This window comes from Leucoraja erinacea, chromosome 13, assembly GCF_028641065.1.
Source record: "Leucoraja erinacea ecotype New England chromosome 13, Leri_hhj_1, whole genome shotgun sequence".
Lineage (NCBI taxonomy): Eukaryota > Metazoa > Chordata > Chondrichthyes > Rajiformes > Rajidae > Leucoraja > Leucoraja erinaceus.
In genome coordinates this window covers 33,214,471-33,232,644 of record NC_073389.1, presented here as the reverse complement: position 1 = coordinate 33,232,644, position 18,174 = coordinate 33,214,471, and the positions used below count along the sequence as shown (strand labels likewise).

Here is an 18,174-nt window from a genome sequence, read left to right as displayed (position 1 = left end):
ACTGTTACTGTCGCGTGCCACAGGCAGTAATCCTGAGATTGTTACTTTTGCGGTCCTTCTCCTTAACTCTCTTCCTAACTCCCTAAATTCTCCTTTCAGATCCTCTTCTCTTTTTCTACCTGTCATTGGTACCTATATGTACCACGGCCTCAGCATTCTCTCCCATTTCAGGATATCTTGGACACGTGCAGACGCATCCCAGACCCTGGCACCAGGGAGGCAAACTACCATCCGGGTCTCCTGACTGCGTCCACAGAATCGCCTATCTGACCCCCTAACTAGAGTCCCTTATTAATATTGCCCTCCTCTTCTTTTCCCTACCCTTCTGAGCAACAGGGCCGGTCTTCGTGCCGGAGGCCCGGCTGCTGTCGGTACTCCCAGGTAGGCTGTCCCCCCCAACAGTACTCAAACAGGAGTACTTATTTCCAAGGTGTACAGCCACCGGGGTACTCTCTAGTCCCTGCCTCTGCCCCTTCTAACCGTGACCCACTTGTCTGCCTCCCGTGGTCTTGGGAGTGACCACCTCTCTATAACTCCTCTCTATGACCTCACTCTCCCTGACCGGACAGAGGTCATCGAGCTGCTGCTCCAAGTTCCTAATACGGTCCCTTAGGAGCCCCATCTCGACGCACCTGGCACAGATGTGGACGTCTGGAAGGCTAGCAGACTCCATGACTTCCCACATCTGACATCCAGCACAGTAAACTGCCAGGGCCCTCATTCTCCCCCCTTACCCATGATACAATACAAAGTGCTGGAAGAAATCAGCTGCTTCTTCTAGTCCGCTTCCACCAATCAGCGGCTTCCTCAAGCCCACTTATTTTGAAATGTGATGGAACGTTGCAGAGTGGGCAACGCTGCACCCGCCGTTCCAACCGCTCCAGGGCCTCTGTGGAACAAAGCCCCAGAGGAGGTATTTATATAGGATCTCACCCCATTGGTCCCAAAGGGAACAAAGTTCTCTGGCCACCCTCTTAGTCTTGTTGTGGAATGTCTTGGGATTGCCAAAGGTATTTCATGGCCTCATTTTGTCCTCCTAATTTCCTTCTTCAGTTTTCTCCAACACACTATATTCCTCAACTCTATTCCAGTTACTAATATTATGCTTGTTATGATTTCTATTTTTCCTGATCACACCTTCAATTTTTTATCTCAAAGCTCCCTAATCTTACCACATTTGTCATTCACTCTTACTAGGATGTGCTGGCCCTGAACTCTTACCAACTTTAAAAAAATGATATAATTAGTCGGGGAAATTGTGAAAAAGGAGAAAGAATAATCAAGGATAAATATATTTAATGATAGGAAGGATGATTGGAGAGTCAAAACTAATGAAGTGCAGATGGGCTGAGGTAAAAAAAAATGTTAGGCCTAGCAATACCTCAGAACTCAATGATTAATTTTTACTAGAATGTTGCCTGGGTTTTAACAACTAAGTTACAGAGATAGGTTGAATAAGTTAGGTCTTTATTCTCAGGAGCGCAGAAGGTTAAGGGGGGACTTGATAGAGGTCTTTAAAATGATGAGAGGGATAGACGGAGTTGATGTGGACAAGCTTTTCCCTTTGAGAATAGGGAAGATTCAAACAAGAGGACATGACTTCAGAATTAAGGGACAGAAGTTTAGGGGTAATATGAGGGGGAACTTCTTTACTCAGAGAGTGGTAGCGGTGTGGAATGAACTTCCAGTGGAAGTGGTGGAGGCAGGTTCATTGGTATCATTTAAAAATAAATTGGATAGGCGTATGGATGAGAAGGGAATGGAGGGTTATTGTATGAGTGCAGGCAGGTGGGACTAAGGGGAAAAAAAGTTGTTCGGCACGGACTTGTAGGGCCTGTTTCCGTGCTGTAATTGTTATATGGTTATTAAAGAAACCTTCTCTTGGTACTTTCCCAGACCAACTAACAATAGAGATATGTTGTGACTATACCATGATCTTTTTAGCAGTGTCACTTAGAACATAATATTTTCGGTAAGTGTAATGCTTTAGGGTAAATGAAGTGCTGAATTGTTTTTCCAGGGGTTGGAAGAATTTTGCTTTAAGTTCTGTGTCAATCATTTGACAGCCGTGACACAAACACAGGGTTTTGGTGATATGGACCATGAGCTCCTAAAGGACTTCATAAGCAAGGCTGGCAAACATGGGGCATTCCGGAACTGAAGCAGCAACTCAAATATCCAAAGAAGGTGACGTTTTTATTTGTAAATTAAATGTTCCTTATGGGGGGAGGTTCTTTTTGATGCCCCTCTGCGCGGGTTAGTCCGCCAATCCTTCAGGTATCGCCTTTGGCAGGGATACATGTTCATGGATACCCACTATGACTATGACCAAGTTACCATTGCATTATTAACTTTAAATAGGCTATTTGTTTGGTGGTACAATTGAATTCGTGCTTGGAACCCAGAGATTCATTGTTCCAGCAAGTGGATGCTGGATTACGATCTGCAGTCATGCTTTGTCTGTTTTTTCATCTCACCTTAAGTCACATATTATGGCACTGCTGTTGCAGTCTCAGCACAGTCAATGATTAAATCTGGGATCTTCCATGTATGTTTCATCTGCTCGTTGGGAAGGGGAGGGTTGCAAAGGGAATGGCACAAATGTCACACGTGCATATCTATTTACCTCTTTTTTTGCACCAATTACTCACGATGCTTTCTGTGAAATTACTGAATAATATCCAAGATTCAATTGGCAACTAAATATCCTGCCTTTACTTTCAGAAATTTGTGTTGTGGTTCCTTCAGTCAGATATTTCATAATGATAAATTAATCTCATAACTGCTGAGAATATCACCAAGAAATATAGTTGGATAATTTGGAATAAATGCACTTTTATATATAAAGCAAAAACATGGAGGTTCAACAGTGCACTTCCTACATTTAAAAACGTGGACCTTTGCTCTGATGTTACTGCTGGAATCCCACAGCTGGAACTTTCCATCTGATAGACACAAACATATTTGAGTTATGTGACATTTTAAACCAGAATAAAGGAGATTGCACTGCAGTCTGGATCTTTTAATGGTCACCTTATTATATTTCACAGCAGAAAGAACTTTTGAAAGGAATTTGTGCAGTGACTGTCATTTATCGCTCATCAAATTTATTGCATTGTGACTACTTTACGATAAATGACTATGAAGCTACCTGTTCAAACTATATATATATATATATATATATGTATATATATATATGTATATGTATATACATATATATATGTATATATATATATATATATGTATGTGTATATATATATATATATATGTATGTATATATATATATATATATATATATATCATACCTGAAGATTGAGTGTATATGGATCATCATGTATATATAAAAGTTGCTCCCAATTATACTATTAGTATATATTTATATATATATATCAGATATATAATATATATATAATATATATACAATCTTCATGTTCTACGATATATATATACACTCACTTCTGCATTCTACAAGGATACTGGAATATTAAAATGCGAGGACTGGATGAGGCATAATACAACAATCTTTTACTCTGATCAAGCACCTCATCTTAAATAACTAATTTGAAATTATCTAATATATTTAACAGGACAGCTTCCCTCTGTATGCATTTATACACTGAACCGAGTGGGATTAACATGGTGGAATCTTAATTCATACAATATTGCTAACCACAATTATGGACAGGAAATGTAAACCATTAAGGGTTTTAGTGAACATTTGACCTGTATACATGTCAGACTCCTGTGGCAAAGGTTTAATCATGTTTGTCATTGCCAACAAGAATCAAATGTAAGTTACTTTTAAAAATAGTTTACTAACATGAAAACAAAAGGACATTTTAATAACTGGAAAATATATTTATAATTTAGAGGAGCAAACTTATTGTTTTATTTGTCTTGAGTGTTGTTGTAATTGGTTTGGGCATTTTATGTTATGAATAATAATTAAATTCATCTCAAACTTATTGCAGTATTATAACAGAATTTTTGATTTTAAAAGTTACTTTCATATTCAAGAAAACTGTATGCTTAAAGCATGGAATGTTTAGTATAATCTGTTTATTTACATCAAAAACATATGGTTAGTTTTGAAATTGGATGTTGGTATTAAGACTATATTTAACTTGTTGAATTAAAATTAAAGTGGTATTTTAGCTTCTCTGATATATTCAATATCTACGGGTGGCACAGTGTCGCAGCAGTAGAGTTGGTGCCTTACAGTGCTTTCAGTGCCAGAGATCTGGGTTCGATCCCTACTACGGGTGCTGTCTGTATGGAGTTTGTACGTTCTCCCTGTGACCCCGTGAGTTTTCTACGAGATCTTCGGTTTCCTCCCACAATCCAAAGACGTGCAGGTTTGTAGGTTATTTGGCTTGGTATAAGTATAAATTGTCCCTCGTGAGTGCAGGATAGTGTTAATGCGCGAGGATCGCTGGTCGGTGCGGACTCGGTGGGCCAAAGGGCCTGGTTCCGCGCTGTATCTCTAAACTAAACCTAAAAATAAATGATTAAAATGTTGCACAATGGAAAAAGTTACCATTCATCACTGGTGTAGATGCAAAACTACCTCAGCATGAGACTCGAGTGGTGTGATATTCTGGGTCCATTTAGAATTGATATTGAAAGGAACAAACCAAAGCATTTCTGCACCTGTGCTGAATAGGTAGCCTGCCACCTGTCACTTGATCTGGATGCATTGAGCAGTGCTGATAATTGAAGTAAAGTCAGTGGATGAGTTATTCAGGACCTAAACAGCAACAAAGATGTCAAATTTCCTTTTTTTTTTTAAAAGGAGTTTAATGAGTAGGATCAGAGTAACCTGATTGATTACTCTGGTCTGCTTCAAACAATCAGACATGGCACTTGGATAATATATTAATGATTGGGAACCCAGTATTTACTGATAGCTAACGCCGTGTGCAAGAGCTTATTTTCCTCCTAAAGGGATTAGCCATCAGTACTGACACTTCCAAATCTGATCTACTGCCATATCTTTATTTTAAAAATCTGACATTTTATTATATTTATAAAAACGGTACCTTTGTCCATAATGTGCAGTACAAAGAGATATCTTGCAGCACAAAAATGAGTACAGACTTCTGTGTGCTATTAATCATAGATATTCAAACTATGCCATCTGCCCAGAGATGGAAAAAGGTGACAATTATTTAAGATTACTACTCATGTCATGGTATAGAACTTGTCATGCCATTATAGACAGGAACATTAAGTTCTCAGTTAGCTGTTACATCAAAACGCAAACAGAATCACTACGGAAAACTATTTCCAGAAAGGTACAAGTATCTATTTTTACCATGGCATAGATTACTTTGCAATATCTTCATCAAAACAAGAAACCTACAACATTTTGGTGTAGTAGTCGCCATCCCAGTTCTGAAGGTTATGTTCCGTATACTTGAGGTATATAAGCCAGTGTGGAATAGTGTGGCTTAATATTCATGCCGTAGTGTACATAATGCAGTTACATTTATTGGTAATCACTACAAAGTTAAATAGTGCATTAGTTCAAAATTCCAATACTGTTTAAATGCACAAATATAAAACAATAGTGCACTTTGTCATACTTTTATAGATATTAGCCTTAACCCAGTGCAAGCACTTTGTCTCTCAAGGTTCAAACTGCAGAAATCTTCATTCTTTTCAAACTCCATAGATACGAACACACAATATGAAGTTAGAGGAGGAGGTTCTGTCAGATAATTTGTCCTCTGGGTGAAATGTTCAACTGATGGGTTAACCTCACTGAATGCAAAATATCTTGTAGCAGTATTTAAAGATGATAAAGGAGTTTCCTTAGTCCTTGCCAGCAATTATCCTTCATTTAAATAAACGATCTGGTTATTTAATTTGAAAGAAAGAACATGCAAGAAGCACTCAGCAAGTCAAGCACCATTGGTGGAAAGAGAAACAATAATTCGTCAACCACCCTTTGTCAGAAATACAAAAAAAAAATCAAGGTATTTTTAAGGTGTGGAGATTGTAGGAAGGGGATGGATAAAATACCAAAATCTCGTAGAGTGGGAGAAATATGTAGGGAGATCTTGCAGACAGTTGCAAGAATAATACAAAGTTAAATAGTGCATTAGTTCAAAATTCCAATACTGTTTAAATGCACAAATATAAAACAATAGTGCACTTTGTCATACTTTTATAGATATTAGCCTTAACCCAGTGCAAGCACTTTGTCTCTCAAGGTTCAAACTGCAGAAATCTTCATTCTTTTCAAACTCCATAGATACGAACACACAATATGAAGTTAGAGGAGGAGGTTCTGTCAGATAATTTGTCCTCTGGGTGAAATGTTCAACTGATGGGTTAACCTCACTGAATGCAAAATATCTTGTAGCAGTATTTAAAGATGATAAAGGAGTTTCCTAGTCCTTGCCAGCAATTATCCTTCATTTAAATAAACGATCTGGTTATTTAATTTGAAAGAAAGAACATGCAAGAAGCACTCAGCAAGTCGAGCACCATTGGTGGAAAGAGAAACAATAATTCGTCAACCACCCTTTGTCAGAAATACAAAAAAAAAATCAAGGTATTTTTAAGGTGTGGAGATTGTAGGAAGGGGATGGATAAAATACCAAAATCTCGTAGAATGGGAGAAATATGTAGGGAGATCTTGCAGACAGTTGCAAGAATAATAGGACTGTTGTCATGGGGGGATCTTAACTTTCCAAGTATCAACTGGGACTATCGTAGTGCTAAGAGATTGGATGGGGAGGGATTTAGCTTAGCGTATTCAGGAAAATGTTATCAATCAATATGTAGATAGCCCTACTAGAGGAGGGGCAAAACGCAACCTTCTCTTGGGAAATAAGGCAGGGCAGGGCAGGTGCTTGAAATGTTAGTGAGCGAGCACTTTGGTATAGTAATGGAAAATAGTAATGGGAAAGGATAGGATTGGTCCAAAAACTGAAATCCTCAATTTTGGCAGGGCCAATTTTGAACATCTTAGGCAGGAACTTTCAAATATCGAGTTGAGAAGGCTGCGTGCAGGCAAAGAGACATCTGGAAAGTGGGAAGTTTTAAAACATGGGATAGGGATAGTTCAGGGGCACCATGTTAAAGTGAAAGGCAAGGCTGGTAGGAATAGGAACCCCGAATGATAATGAGGAACTGTTGAAGAAAAAGGAGGCAAATGTCAGTTATAGGCAGCTGGTGTCAGTATGTGTAGAACAGGAGTACACTTAAGAGGGAAATCAGGAGAGTAAAACGAGGACATGACATAGCTTTGGCAAATAAGGTAAAGGAGAATCCAAAGAGATTCTACAAGTATATAAACACGAAAGTAAAGAATAGGGACCCTTAAAGGTCAACAAGATCAAGCCACAGGAGAAAGAGTTAATTTTTAGGTGCAAGCTCCTTCTTCAGAACTGGGTACCTGTTCAATGATCTTTCCTCAATTTTTCATCAATTGATGCAAACAAGAGCAGTTCTCAGCTGTTGCCATCACAAGGCAATCTAAGTTGCTAGAAATATTGTCTCCTGGGAGAAAAGTACATGCATTTTCTGATACCATAACTTAATTGTTTAGTAATATGTTTGTCTAAATTTAAGAACCCCTTCACATTTTTTGTGTGATGTATATACACTATGTTTTCAAAGTCAATGTACTGTTTACTTGAGGCAAAGAACCCAGTTAACTCTGTTTATTCTTCCATAGATGCTACATGACATGCTGAGTGTTTTCAGCTTTTTCTGTCTTATTTCAGATATCCATCATCTGCTGTTTGATGATATAGTCATTTATTTCACTGGTGTTTCTCGGATCCTGCTATTTGTAAATTGGCGGTCACATTTTCTGCATTACTACTATAAAGTACTGCATCTGCAAAGTACTCCACGATGCACTGATATTGTGAGATGGCACCATTTATCCAAGCTCTTTCTTATTAATATTGCAAACATAAAGCATTTGCCTCAATACGAGAACCAAGTTTTGATAAGTACATTTACAAACAACGATGAAGTAATTCAATTAAAGTCTAACTTGTTTTAGCTTGTAAAAAGTAAAATCAGGCATAAATAAAAACATCAATAAAATTGAAACAGTGCACATTCTGTGTATTTGCTACATCTTTAAGGCCACATTTTCTTAATTCATGAATAAAGTTAATTGCCTTTATTTCATTGCTTTGTACAGACCCAAAACAAAAATGGTAGGTGTGCAACTGACTAGATGTAAAATGGTTACTGGAAATAAAGTGGCCATTTTGAACAAATGAAAGCCCCCCCCTACTTTATTACAGCCAAATGGCAATTGAGACAGTAAATGTTGTTTGTATTTAACCATGGAGTGTGCAAATAAATTTATTTTAAAAAAAGAACATGATGAAAGTTGATGGAATTGCATTTCATTGACTGAGACACGTTGCCTTGATTAACAATACGCATGGGAAATGTAAAGATCACTTTGAAACAGGTCAGACCTAAGTTTACAACAGATGCAAAAGGTGTAGCCATGCATTACAAAACTCATCCATGGATTAAATCATGGCAGGGACATGACGCTTTGAACAAGTCCTCAAGCAGATATCAGAATTACATTCTGCCTTAATATGCAAATCAAAGACAGATGTTGGTTGAAATGTTGTGTTCAGGGAAATATTGCAGGGCAGCAAGAAAGTAGCAAGATAATATATACTGCATTAACATGGCAAAGAAAGAAACAGGTAATTTGGTCTGGTGATTCAGTACATTTGTAGGCTAAAGAGGGCCAGATAAATAATTTTCTATGTCTGGTATGATGAATACCCATGTTCATTTCTGCAAAATTCAGATTATTCCCATGTTAATTTTTGAAATGCTCAGTGGTAAAATAATAGTAGTTTATTTCATCAGTCCTGCTCTGTTACTTATACATTTTATTACTCTTTATACACACACAAGAAAATATGACCCTTAAGGCATCATGTTAAGAGAAACAATTCTCTAAAATAACTTAAGAACATTTCTAACTGGAGTTTCTTAAAGGAAATACTCCCTTGGCTAAAACAAAATCAGAGAGTGGGAGGGTGAAAAAAATCAGTCAAGACCAAAAACTATGAAGATTCTGCTGCCGCGGATGCAGTGTGAACATCATCCTGAATCACATGAAGTAAGAAATATCAGTTTTCATCCCTCTTTGTGTCGCTGCTCCCATCCTTCATTTTCTGTTCTTGTATCTTATTTCTTGTGGATGCTGTAGAAGAACATAAACAAATGAAGAAATTCTATCCAAAATGATTTAAACAAACTAAACCAGATGATATACTATTGGAATTGTAAAAGGGTTAAGAATTTATGATCTGAATCCTAGAGCACCCTTTTAATCTTCAGATGATCTCCCCCATCGCCACTGCTGAAAACTCACATAATAATGTCATGTTAAGTAGCTAGATGGTGACAGATGTCAGATTTCAATCATACTAGACTAAGTGGGACCCGTTGGGTTCCTGTCACATGGTTCCCCCAACGCAACCCATTACCCAATGCAATATTCAACCACTCACCCGTCCCCCCATCGCAATAATGCACCACTCACGCATAGCCCCCAACTGTGCAGGCCACGGCTCATTTCCACTCATCCCTCAGCACTCCCACCCCTCCTCTTTCCCCTCCCCAAACCCTCCCTCGCCTCTCCTTTCCCCTACCCTCAGTCACTCCCCCCCTCCATAATTCCTCTCACCTCCCTATCCCCCACTCCTCACCTCCCCGTATCCCCCCACTATCCCTCCTCTCCCTCTATTCCCTCTCCTACCCACCATCCCCACTTTTTCCCCTCTCCCCCCCTACCCCTTCCTCTCCCTTAATCCCCCATTCTCCCTCTTCATCTCCCCAGGATATTTCCTCTCTCCTCCACCCCTCCCTCCCTCTCCTTTCCCCTACCCTCGGTCACTCCCTTTCTCCCACCATCCATAAAAAGCATCATCTGCAGTTCCTTCCTCCACAGGTCATTCATTGTTAGCTGTGGTTTAGATCCCGTTGACGAAGATTGGACCAGTTTGCATCATTTTTTAAAACTCAAACTCTGTGCAAATTGCTCGGCCACCCTGCAACCCAACTGTCCCCCCCTCCCTCTCTCTGTCCACTCCGGCTTAGCCACCGTTCGGCCCGTCCTCATCCTGTCCGACCGCCCGCTGCTGCTCAGCCCGTCCCTGCCCTGCCCGCCCGCTGCTGCTCGGCCTGTCCCCGCCATGCCCACCTGCCTGCCTGCTCGCTGCCGCCGCCGGGCCGCGGGGGATGGAATCGATGTTCGCCACGAGTTTTTATGAGCTGGTGGAGAAGATCTCCCCAGGAAGGCCGTGAGGGTGAGTTACCACAACGGCGGCGGCAGAGGAGACAGACCCTGGGGGACGGGTACACGGGAACGCCATTGCTGCAGAGGGTGGGCGGGGGAGAGGGGTGAGGGAGGAACGGGACTAGGGACTGAATTACCCCCCCCCCCCCCCCCCCCCCCCCCCCCCCCCCCACCCCCGACCGCCGCCGGTGGTAGGGGAGACGATAGACAAGTTACTGTGAGGAGGGGAGGAAGGAGTTTGTGAGTGAGGCGGGACAGGCTGCAGCTGGTGGGGCAGGAAGGGGCATCGCCATCCTGGCCGTGGCATTGGCTGACAGAAGACAATCTGTGGCGCTGACTGAAGGAATCTACGTGCGATTTTCAAGATTTTTAAACCTCGATAACTTTTACAATATACCAGCGACCAGAACGAAACTTAAATCGAAATGGTGAATAATCTGGTCAGAAATCGTAGCGCTATCGTGTACCGTTTTTGCGCAAAATTGAAAAACCCCGCAAACTGGAAGAGCACAAGATCAGAGTTTTAGTTATGTGTATAGATTGCTTTGCTGGCCATAAAAGAGTATCCTCAATCTGATTCCTTTTGAAGGAGTGTTAAGTCAATCTAATATAAAGTGTTCTTTTCCAAACTTTTGTCATCCAGAATTAAATACTGTTCATTCTCTGTTCATCTTGCCACATAATTTCAAAGCCTCTTCAGTTCCAAACATACCGTTGACAACTCATCTTCTGGAATACTTTAATGTGACTCTACAACATGATTAAAATGGGCAAGAAAATAAATTGATAAAGCAGATTAAATAAAGATACAGGAATACAACATATGTATTGTATAGATGATTATAAAGGTAAAAGGGATAGAATGGTAACAATAGAGGGAATGCATGTTTCAGAAAGGGATGCTGTGATCAGCAAGGAAAGGACACATAAGATAGTCAAACATGAGTGATAAAAGATATTGTTGCAATGAAATGAGCAATATCTGGCAAGGTAGTTTTACATTATAGTCACATGTCACAATTATTTTGGGGATATCTCTATCTCCCCTTGTCTTCAGGAGGTAACAAATTGATCTGAATGAATAGAGATTTTGAAAAGCATAATCTTAATGACCGCAGGCAAGTTCGTAATTTTTTTTAAATAGTGAGTAATCGGCCAAACATTCAAATAGTCCATAAGGCTAGTGGAAAGATACAGCGCTGTCCCTTGTACCATTTGTTTTTTCCCTAACTGGTACCCGGTTACTAGATGCAGCTGCAACCACTCAAAATCAGTATGCAGAAAAGATCTGTATTCTTGAAATTCAGAGATCCATGATGGAAAGCCTTATTTTGCAAAGGTAACAGCTATTCTTCATCTCTTGTAGTTAATATAAACTTACATTTAAGGCAAAAGTCTTAATAAAAATGTTAGAAAGCTACTGTACACAGTTGAAATGTACAACATTATGAAATTACAAACGTTGCAAACTAAGTGGCTTCAAAGTCTCTTCTGTAGTATGTTATCACAGGAAAAGATAAGGTCATGCAACTTACTGACACGATCACTCGCATTTTCTGACGTGAAAAAGGGAGAAAACCGCAAATGATTCCAAGAGTTAATCAATTAATATTAATTTTGTTGTTGGAGGCTCTCACAGTAGGTATGTTACAAAACCTACCTGAATCGTCATTAGGAATCTGCCCTCAGCCATGTCGGCGATTTTGGCGCTGTTTGGAGGGGGCGGGTTTAAAACGCGATTTCAAGGAGCTGTTATCAAATCAGTTTTAAAATTACCTTTCAAAATCGCTGCAAGAACACAAAGATTATTAGTTTTATAGGCCTCGTAATTACTAATAGTTTTAAAAAAAACTGATTCCGGCCAGCAGAGGTTTTTTAGAGCAAACAATTAAAGGGGACTTTATTTTTAAAAAAAATAAGCCCTGAAGGCAGTTATCTATAGCGAGTAGCTCATTTTGGGCTTTTTATATCCGGCAGTATTTTTCTCGGCATTTGAGGGCACTAATCCAGAGCTATGTCAACGTTCTAAACCACAGAGATCACATGAACCCACTAGAAACGATTTAAATGGGTACAATTTACTCCATTGAACACTAAATCATTTAATAAAAATGTAAATTAGATAAAAATCATGTTATATTTGACATAGTGTAATCTTTGGAACTTAGGCTATGTTAATCTTTCTTAAGAAAACTATCCAAATCACAGCTTTTTTGTAATGTTTGAAAATCAATAGATAGAAGAGATGGTAATTTCCGAGTATGAAAAATGGTCATAACATTTTTGTGTGGAGCGTGAAAGTGAATTTGATGTTTAAAATCACAAAAACTGCATGATGGGATAAATGCAGACTTGATTTTGTAAACAATTTTTTGAGTATTGCTTCCAGTACTTATTTCTTGTCATGTGCCTTGTATAGTTGCTTTTTCAAATCCCTTCCACTCGTAGGCATTTATTGTTTAATATTCTTTTTTCTGGGGTGAAAAAAAAAACTAGCTGTAAGTAGTGTTTGTGTGTGTGTGTATAATCACATCTTCTCGAAAAAACGACGTGCTAACGGTCAAAACATTTTCAATAAACTCCAGATAAATCTTGAGAAATTCAGGGGAAACAATTATTCACATAGGTAAGCTAAATTTGTTTCCCCGATTTGCTGATACCGAAATCGACCTGTACCTGAAAATTTTAAAATCACAAAAAGCTGTTACTGTAAACATTTCTCGAGTATTTCCAGTACTTTTTTATGAAATGTTTTGCCTTCACTCAAATAGATCTGAAAAATAAGTGTTTGTGTGTGTGTAAAATCACATCTTCTCAAGATGCTAACGGTCACTTTCGCTCCGATTGAGATTTGTCCCGAATCCGGGTCTGCCTTACCTGAAAATTTTTAGCTTTTTTTCTCGAGGTATTTATGAAATTCAAAAATCTGAAATAACTTTTTTGAAATGACATCACAATGGGTCTGCTCCGCACGGCCAGCTGCGCTGTGTTCCACATGCTGCGAGGGACATCCCCCCCCCCCCCCCCGACTCGCAGTCCTTTGGTCGTCGTCCGCCCCGCCCGTCTTCCTTGTGCTGCGAGTGAAGTCACTACACCCGACTCATCCCTCCTCCTCCCCGTTATTGAAAAGACGCCGCAGGAGATGAAGTCGGGCCCTGGACTGCAGACTGCGGTGGCCCAACTCGCGTTCCTTTGGTTGACGCTCACCCCCTTGCTCAGGGTCCTCGGGTCGGCGCATGGTGGGCGAGCCCGGCGACTGGACCTGGGCTGGAGTGAGGGAGTATTGCGTTCGGGAAACAGCCCTCCCCGTGACGCTGCCCGTCTCACCCCTCAAACTCTACCCCCTCCCTCTCTGTCCCTGTTTCTGCCCTCTCTCTACCTGTCTCTGCCCTCTCTCTGCCTCTGCCCCCTCCATCTCTCTCTCTATCCCCTTCCTCTACCTCCAGCCGCGCCTGTGAGTTGGGGGGATATGCGTGAGTGGATAGCGTAAAATGAGTGAATAAATAATATTAATATAATATCAAGGAGGTGGTTAGTGTGTGTGTGGTGGTTAGTGTGTGTGACGCTGCAGGCGCCCCCCCCCCCCCCCCCCCCCCCCCCACCGCAACTGCGCGTTGAAGGGATGGGACCCAATGGGTCCCACTTGTACGAGTACATAACTAAAACTCTGATCTTGTTATCTTCCGGTTTGAGCGTTTTTTCTATATGCGCAAAAACATTATGCAATAGCGCTACGTTTTTTCACCAGCTCACGCACCGTTCTCTTGTGCTGCGAGTGCACATCGGTGGCTTATTGTAAAAGATTAGCAAGATTTAAAAATCTTAAAAACCCCGCATGCGCAGATCGATCTCCTCTCCTGTCAGTCAGCACCGTGTGGATTAGTCTCTTCCCCTGTCACTCCCCGGAACGGCCCGCCCATCCTACACCATCGCGTCTTTACTGGAGCTGAGGGTGGCCAGTGGAGGTCTCCAACCGGACACAATTTTCGGAGGGATCGGAAGCGGCCCAGCCCGTCGCGGAGTCGGAGATGGCGCCACACGGAAAGCGGAGACTCTAACCCCAGTGGAGGAGAACAACTTGCGACCAGCGACCGTTGTCAGTCCCCATCGCTTCCCTTCTGGTCCTCCTCGCTCGTTCCTGCCCCCCTCCACGGCTCTTTCCCCCCTCCCCCGTGAGATCCCCCTCTTTCCCCGTGGCTCTTCCCCATCTTTTCTCCGAGCTCTCTCTCCCCCTCCCCGACACCCCTCCCTCCCCCCCACAACCCCCCCGGCCACACACCCATCCCCCCACACACACCCCTCTTCCCCCCCCCCCCCCCCACACACACCCATCCTCCCAACACCCCCCCCATCCACCCCCCCCCCACACACACACCCCTCCTCCCACAACCCCCCTGCCCACTCACCCGCTTCCCACACACACCCCCTGCCCACACACCCCTCTCCCCCCACAATCTCCCCGCCCACCCTTCCTTTGGCCTTATATTTACCAAAACCTATGTATCTCATCATTTCCAAAGTGAAAGCCCAATCTTGGTTAACATCCTCAGGGCTGGGTGAAACAAGAAATTGCAGATGCTGGAAACTTGTTCTGGAGGAACTCAGTGGGTCAGGCAGAATATGCTGAGGGAAATAGACTCAATTTGGGCTGGGACTCTTCAGACTGATTGGAAGAGGGGGTGGGGTGGGTCAAAGTCCGGCAAGTGACAGATATATACAGGTGAGGGGACTGGCTAGCAGATGGGTGGAGTAAGTGACGAAGACTAGAGGTGAAAAGGATACAAAAGGGTGTCAAATAAGGAAGAGGATGAATGCAATGTAAAGACAGAGGGAGAGATATCGGTGGAAGAGGACAGAGGACAGTAGAAGATAAAAGGGAAATGTGGGACTGGGATGGGAGATGTGCATATACGGTGGAGGGGAAAGGAGCAGGGTGTCGGGTATTGGTGGGGATAGTACTTTTATTAAATTAAATTAGAGAATTCAATGCTTTCACTAATGGGTTGTAAGCTACCCAAGCGGAATAAGATGTACTGCTCTTAAAGTTTGCATGTGGCCTCACTCTGGCAATGGAGGAGACCAAGGACAGCTAGGTCAGTATGGGAATGTTTAGATTTAAGTTTATTACCGTCGCATGGACAGTGAAAAAGTTTGTTCGGCATTTCCCCCTTTCATCTACACACCCCCCCTTTCCACTCATATCCCTCCCTCCGGGTTTAATTTCACTCCTCTTCTTTCTTTAGCTGACACCCTTTTGTCTCCTCTTCGCTTCTAGTCTTTGTCACTTATACCACGCAGCTACCAATCAACCCCCTCACCCCATCCACATATCACTTTGTCCAACCCCACTTTTCTTTTCCAGCTTTCTTTCCCTTACTCCAAACAGTCCGAAGAAGGATCCCGACCCGAAACATCACCTGTCGATTTCTCTCCACAGATGCTGCCTGATCTGCTGAGTTATTCCAGCATTTAGTTTTTTGCTTCTGACTGGACATTACTGTATTTGGCAAATTCAAATCAGATATTGGATACAAAAGTTCTTAAGCTTGAGCCATGGTTGAATTGTTGATGGCTTGGTCAGGCAGATCTCTTGTGGGAGCTAGTTTTTATGACTTTGCAGTGTTTGTTCTTTCTGCAGATATAAAATTCCTAAAAAATGTTTATCGTCTGTTAGTTTTAAATAACTTCAAAGTAATGACATGTTTAACATGATGTAGTCACTACATAGAGTTTCTGAGGTGAGAAGGCCTGCCTCACCAAGTCATTCACAAACTCTCAGATGTGTGCTGCCAACATACAGAATGTGCTGATCAACGGCAAATTTATAACTACAAAGAACCGAAGGTCACATTTATAGCCCTGGCATTTATGGCCCTGGCATCAAGCACTTACTCATTTCAGCAATCTTCTGCTGTAGTAGTTTGGATTCCCCAGACAAGTGTTTGCTAAAAGGCAGAAAGAAAATAAACATAAATCCAGATGAGTAAATACAAATTAATCCCAATGATAAAATAAATGTAATACAATCTGTAATTTCTATTTTGCCCTTGGATCCAAGTGAAAAGTGGAATTATTTTTTGCTGCTTTTCAATTGGAAATGAATGGAGCACTAGCCAACTTCATTACATACCTGCCGTCAGCCTCATCCTGTTCATCCATATCAAAGCGAAGCCTTTTCAGTGGCTTTGGCACACTTCCAGTGTCCCCAGCCCGCTTCAAGTGTCGATCGCTGGAACTGACCAGCTGGTTGATTTTCTGGAATTTTTCTGGTGTCTGCAATAACGATTATCAACACTTACTAAACAGATCGCAGTCCACACTGGATCGTGGTGGTGGTTATGGGGAAGAGGAATGTTTTGTAGGCGTATGAGTATTTTCAACAATTGTTCAGCAATTCAATTCAAAATAATTCATCAATCATGCAGTACATAGATCCATCACCACTCAGTCATAGGGAACACAGGAAGAAATATGCCATTTAGCTTCTTTAAACTATGGCTAATTTGTAACCTAACTGCAAATGTACATTTTCTCCACATTCCTTAACATCTTTTTTTTTTAAACCTCAAGATTTAAAGACTAACCTAGTTAGTTGTCTTTTTTAATTAAATGTAAATGGAACTGAGTATCAATGTTACAATGCCAAGTTACACTGCTTAATTACCTTGAGTTTCAAGTATAAAATAGATTTGAAAAAAAATACCACTCACCCCAAATGGTTCACCAATAGACACCAAGATTCTGTGAAATTAAATAGCGTTATTTAGTACTGAAATAACACAAACGCGAAAACATGAAATTATTGGTTAGAATGCAAATATACAAAATAAAATCAATGTGCAGTCTGCCAGCAACATTCAGCTGGAAACTTCATCAAAGCCTTGATCCAAACATGAACCAATGAGATGAATTCCAGAGGTGAGATGCAAGTGAGTGCTCTTGTCATTTGGACATCAAAAGAAAAAACCCTCCAAGAAGCCATATTTTGGTTATCATGTCATCCTGGCCCCAAGGAGTCATCCTTCACTGCAGGAGTTCCTCAGGACCAACCAGAACCAGCGTATCTTCATCTGCTTCATTAATAACCTTCCTCCCATCAGAAGTGGGAATCTTTGTTGATGCTAACAGAATATTTAATTCCATTTGTAAATTAATCAATGATATGGACGTTGTCATTGACCAAAGACTTAACTGGAGCAGCTGCATAAACGCAGTGCTGATAAAAGCTGGAGATTCTGCAGCGAGTGGCTCGCCTTGTAATATTCCAAAGCATTTCCACTCTCTAGCAGTTACAAATCCTGAAGCATAATAGGATATCCTCCATTTCTCAGATGAGTGCAACTCTAAAGAAACTTGACACTATTAAGGACGAAGTAGCCCTTTTGATTGGCACTCCATTTACTTCCAAAATATTAATTCCCTCCATCGCCAACACACAATAGTTGTCAAAATTAACTGCACCGACAGCATCTCCAGCAACCTCAGCCAACAATTAGGACAGCAGGCACACGGGAATATCACCACCTGCATGTTCTAAACTGCACATCATTCTGAAATATATAACTGATCCTTCACAGCACCAGAGAAGGCACGATTTCACACCAGGTTTCTCGTGGAGTATTGGCAATAACACAGCCCTTATATATATATAATGTATAATAACCACCCATAGCACTGATTTCATTCATGCTCTCCATCCTGAAAATACATCTTGAGCAGTGAGGCACCAGTGTAAATTATTTATTTATTTTTCTTTATCTTTATGCTTGTAATCAATTTCTAGCAAATTGCAGTATTTAAATGAAACTTGGAATTATCTTAATCTATTAGGTTTATTAAAAAGCTATCCAGGCATTCTGTAGTGTGACTTA

The 18,174-nt window shown here is 41.1% G+C and overlaps 2 protein-coding genes across 6 annotated transcripts in view; one reads left to right on the top strand and one right to left on the bottom strand.

Annotated features, from left to right (window-relative positions):
• Positions 1 to 18,174, top strand: part of LOC129702825 (RCC1 and BTB domain-containing protein 2-like) — a 75,668-nt gene that overhangs the window by 46,555 nt on the left and 10,939 nt on the right. For 2 of the 5 annotated variants that reach the window (XM_055644839.1, XM_055644837.1), the window contains exon 12: positions 2,021 to 2,187. In XM_055644839.1, coding sequence (XP_055500814.1) covers positions 2,021 to 2,161 — 141 coding nt within the window. In that variant the 3' untranslated portion in view covers positions 2,162 to 2,187. Of the gene's footprint in view, positions 1 to 2,020; positions 2,188 to 3,587; positions 4,153 to 7,736; positions 8,252 to 18,174 lie in introns of those variants that run through there. The other 3 variants (XM_055644836.1, XM_055644838.1, XM_055644841.1) reach the window with 3 other exon arrangements.
• The window catches only part of rb1 (retinoblastoma 1), a 182,457-nt gene continuing 172,601 nt past the window's right edge, over positions 8,319 to 18,174 (bottom strand). The window contains 4 exon segments of the mRNA XM_055644844.1: positions 8,319 to 9,205; positions 16,196 to 16,248; positions 16,434 to 16,576; positions 17,014 to 17,044. Coding sequence (XP_055500819.1) covers positions 9,132 to 9,205; positions 16,196 to 16,248; positions 16,434 to 16,576; positions 17,014 to 17,044 — 301 coding nt within the window. The 3' untranslated portion in view covers positions 8,319 to 9,131.